A 4,756-nucleotide genomic window follows, 5' to 3' on the forward strand; every position below is an offset into this window, starting at 1 on the left:
ATGTTGCTTATTGTTCCAGTTGTGATTTTTTTTTAAATTTATTGTGCTTTAGGTGAAAGTTTACAGCTCAAGTTAATTTCTCATACAAAAATTTATACACATATGGTTATGTAACCGTAGTTATAATCCCTGTAATGTGACAGCACACTCCCCCTTTCCACCCTGGATTTCCCGTGTCCTTTCAACCAGCTCCTATCACTTTCTGCCTTCTCATCCCACCTCTGCACAGGAGCTGCCCATTTAGTCTTGTGTATCTGCTTGAACTAAGAAGCACACTCTTCACAAGTATTATTTTATGTTTTATGGTCCAATCTAATCCTTGTCTGAAGAGTTGGCTTCGAGAATGGTTTTTGTTCTGGTTAACAGAGTGTCTGGCGGCCATGTCTTTGAAGGTTCCTCTAGTCTCAGTCAGACTATTAAGTCTGGTCTTGTTACATGAATTTGAGTTCTGCACCATACTTTTCTCGTGCTCCATTAGGGACTTTCTGTTGTGTTCCCTGTCAGAGTAGTCATTGATGGTAGCTGGGCATCATCTAGTTCTTCTGGTCTCAGGCTGATGGAGTCTCAGGTTTATGCGGCCCTTTTGTCTCTTGGGCTAATATTTTCCTTGTGTCTTTGGTGATCTTCATTCTCCTTTGCTCTAAGTGGGTTGGGTCCAGTTGATACATCTTAGATGGCCACTCGCAAGAATTTAAGACCCCAAATGCCACTCACCAAAGTGGGATGCAGAACATTTTCCTAATAAACTTTGTTATGCCTATTGACCTAGATGTCCCCTGAAACCATGGTCCCCAGACCCCCCACCCCCACCCTGCCCCTGGCTACTCTGTCCCTTGAAATGTTTGGTTATGTTCAGGAAACTTCTTAGCTTTTGGTTTAGTCCAGTTGTGCTGACTTCCCCTGTTTTGTGTGTTGTCCTTCCCTTTACCTAAGATAATTCTTGTCTACTACCTAGTTAGTGAATTCCCCTCTCCCTCCCTCCTCATCATGGTAATCATCAAAGAATGTTTTCTTCTGTGTTTAAACCTTCTCTTGAGTTCTTATAATAGTGGTCTCATACAGTATTTGTCCTTTTGTAACTGACTAATTTCATTCAGCATAATGCCTTCCAGATTCATCCATGTTGTGAGATGTTTCGCAGATTCATCATTGTTCTTTATCATTGCATAGTATTCCCTTGTGTGTATATACCATAATTTGTTTATCCATTTGTCCGTTGATGGGCACCTAGGTTATGTCCATCTTTTTGCTATTGTTAACAGTACTGCAATGAACATGAGTGTGCATGTATCTATTTGTGTGATGGCTGTTATCTCCCAGCTCCAAGGACATAGCCTTTTCCTAAGGCGAGCATTTTGATCTCAGAAGGAGGACCGCGGCAATGTAAACGTTCCCTGCGGGAAGCATCCTTATATTACATGCTAGGGCCAAAGCCCAGCAAAGAGTCGTACGGGTGGGTTCAGGACAGTCATGTTTAAACGCAAACAAATGTATTGCTTCAAAAAACATGGTCAGCAGGACAGAGAGTGCACACATAAAGGACATGAGATGCATGGATGGGCTCTTTCACAACTTCAGCGACGTAGCCGGGCACACACGCGTTAAGGGGACTGCTCGTGTCGAGTGAATCGGTCTGTGTTTTGTGTCTTTCCAGCACGAGCAGGAAGCTGGTACCAGCTTTGGGAGCTTTGGGCTCCAGACAGAAGCACAGCCTGCCTGACTTGCCGTATGATTATGGCGCCCTGGAGCCGTACATTAACGCTCAAATCATGCAGCTGCACCACAACAAACACCACGCCGCTTACGTGAACAACTTAAACATCGCTGAGGAGAAGTATAAAGAGGCGCTGGCAAAGGGTATGTGTGATCCTGCTTAACAGATGAGAAACTGTTGTTATTGTGTGCGTCGAGTCGGCTCCAAGTCATCGTGACCGTATATGTACAACAGAGAGAAACGCTGCCTGGTCCTAATGGAAATGAGACAGTGAGGGGTGTCGCCATACAGAACTGCCTGTGTACGGAGGTGAATCCACTCCATGTGTTTACCAGTTCTTAGTGCTTCAGGCACGAAAGTCTCTCACACTTTTTTTAAAAAATAATATGTATCATTGTAGAATTAGTGGCTTGATGGGTTTGTATGAACTTGTATTATTGCCTCAGAAAACTTAAAATCCCATGAATAAGTTTATGAGTTTTACTATTACAGTTACTAAGAACAGCTGGATTACATTTAAAAGTCCCATTTTCGTTACACATATCGCTAGCAGTGGTGAATTGTAGAGCTGTAAGAAAGCTGTAATTTATAACTACTTTTTGCATATTGTCCCTGGGTGGTGCAAAGGTTTGTGCTTGAATACTAATCTAAAGGTTGGCGGTTCAGATCCACCCAGCGGCAACAGAGAGGAAAGGCCTGGCGATCTGCTTCCATAAAGACTACGGCCAAGAAAATCTTTGAGCAGTTCTACTCTAACTAATGGGGTTGCCTTGAGTTGGAATTGACTCTATGGCAATGGGTGTAGTTTTTGTATTTTTTTGGCATTTTAGCAATTAAAATTTGTTCATATTCTGTAATGTGCTCCTGGGAAATGTTTGGTCTCTGGGGTCTCCATCTGCAAGATGGCTAAGAGTGCCTTTCCACTTGTGGCCCAGACACGGGGGTACACAGGTGCCCTTGTGTGCCAGCATAACTCTTTGTGGCCTCCCAAGTAGGGTTCCTCACCAATCCCCCCCCACGAAAGTGGGAGAATGGGGCTCTGCTGTCCACGACCAGAGTTTGTCTTTCTGAGCCACGCTGCCTGGACAAGAGGTGGGAGGAGGCTGACAACCTCATTGTCTCCTTTTCCAAGTCCAGTGTGGCTGCTGGGCCAGCCGTCTCAAGCAATGGCCACACTGAGCGTGGGAGACTAAAGGAGTCAACACCTTATTGACTGCCTGCCTGCCTTGTGATAGCAACTGTGGCCATTGTCCTTGTCTTGGGGACTGATGGGATGGGAATTCAGCCTAGACTCGGAGTCCGGAGCACCTGTGCTCTCCGTATATGCTGTGCAGCCCCCTGCCCTGTGAGACTTCTGTAGCCCTCTTGTCTTTCTTTCTATGGGAGAGGAAGAGGCGAGCAGTTAGCATTGTGATGTTCATTACCAAAAAGCGGTTACCTAACTGTGGACCAGTTCAGGCCCTGTAGACGGGATACATTTCTGGAATTGATCCAGGGGTCCGAGCTCACAAGGAAACCATCTTTTTTTGTGGGAAACTGAAACAGGCTTGAGTCTCTTTACTAATATTTGTAATTCAATTGAAATGTAATATGGAGTTATTTTTTTTAAAAGTGCTCAACTGACATATCCCGTAGTGTGTGGAGTTTTTGTGTTTGGGGGCATGTATGGGAATACTATGTTTTAATGTTTCTATACTGAACTGTATTGTGTTCCTCAGTCTACTAATCAGTGGCTTGCACAAGGAACAGAATCATGACAGTCATGTTCCGGAGAGCATGTACAGCTTGATAAACTACCCAGTTCAGAAATATAGTCCTCAGTATGTTTTTAGGAAATCCCAGACTTCGAACGTTGAGTGATTCACAGACCAAGCTGTCCTGTGGACTGCTGCCATCTAGTGGGAGAACGGAGTAGTTCAGCGGGAAGAGGAAGTTGCCACATTTTGGAAGATTTGCTTGTGACAATCAGGAACCCTGAATAAGGGAAAAGGTCCCATGATTTAGGAAATGACCAATGTGTGAAGGATGTGGAAGTGTTGTTGGGGAGGCTGGGGGAACAGCACAATTGTGAAAGTTTTTCCTACACAGCAACATCTGATGCCCAGGAACCTTCTCAGTGTTTCAAAAACAGCTTGATTTCAGCTCTTTTCATGTAGCATCAAAGCTTTACTTGTTTAGTGAAAGCTACTGGAAAAAAAGCATTACGTTATTGTAGTATATTGTCTATAAGTTAATAAGGACCTACAGAGTTTTCTTTTATTTAAAAAAATGTATTTTAAAAATTACTAAAAAGTTAAATTTTAAGCTTGAAAATTTGGGAAGAGTATAAATAAAATAATATCATCCCTAATGTCATCATATGTAACAGACTAACAAATAATTCTTTTTTTTTTTTAAATTGAACTTTACGTGAAGGTTTACAGACAGACTAGCTTCTCATTGAACAGTACGTACATTGTTTTACGGCATTGGTTAACACCCACATGACATGTCAGTACTCTCCCTTCTCGACCTTGGGTTCCCTATTACCAGCTTTCCCGTCCCCTCTTGCCTTCTAGTCCTTGCCCCTGGGCTGTTGTGCCCCTTTAGTCTCCTTTGGTCCTATGGGTCTGTCTAGTCTTTGGCTAAAATGTGAACCTCTGGAGTGACTTCATTACTGGGCTAAAAAGGTGTCCGGGGACCATACTCTTGGGGTTTCTCCAGTCTCTGTCAGGCCAGTAAGTCTGGTCTTTTTTTTTTTTTGACTTAGAATTTTGTTCTACATTTTTCTCCAGCTCTGTCTGGGACCCTTTATTGTGATCCCTGTCAGAGCAGTCAGTGGTGCTAGCCGGGCACCATCTAGCTGTACTGGACTCAGTCTGGTGGAGGCCATAGTAGTGTGGTCCATTAGTTCTTTGGACTAATCTTTCCCTTGTGTCTTTAGTTTTCTTCATTTTCCCTTGCTTCCGAAGGGGTGAGACCAGTAGAGTATCTTAGATGGCCCCTCACAGGCTTTTTTTTTTTTTTTAATATTTTATTGTACTTCAGGTGAAGGCTTACAGA

At 43.4% G+C, this 4,756-nt stretch overlaps 1 protein-coding gene across 1 annotated transcript in view; it reads left to right on the forward strand.

The window, feature by feature from the left end:
• The first annotated feature begins 380 nt into the window (after positions 1–380).
• Positions 381–4,756, forward strand: part of LOC105756103 (superoxide dismutase [Mn], mitochondrial-like) — a 13,970-nt gene continuing 9,594 nt past the window's right edge. Inside the window, exons 1-2 of the mRNA XM_023728265.1 lie at positions 381–392; positions 1,587–1,857. Coding sequence (XP_023584033.1) covers positions 381–392; positions 1,587–1,857 — 283 coding nt within the window. The remainder of the gene's footprint in view (positions 393–1,586; positions 1,858–4,756) is intronic.

Source organism: Trichechus manatus, unplaced genomic scaffold (assembly GCF_000243295.1).
Source record: "Trichechus manatus latirostris isolate Lorelei unplaced genomic scaffold, TriManLat1.0 scaffold00002, whole genome shotgun sequence".
Lineage (NCBI taxonomy): Eukaryota > Metazoa > Chordata > Mammalia > Sirenia > Trichechidae > Trichechus > Trichechus manatus.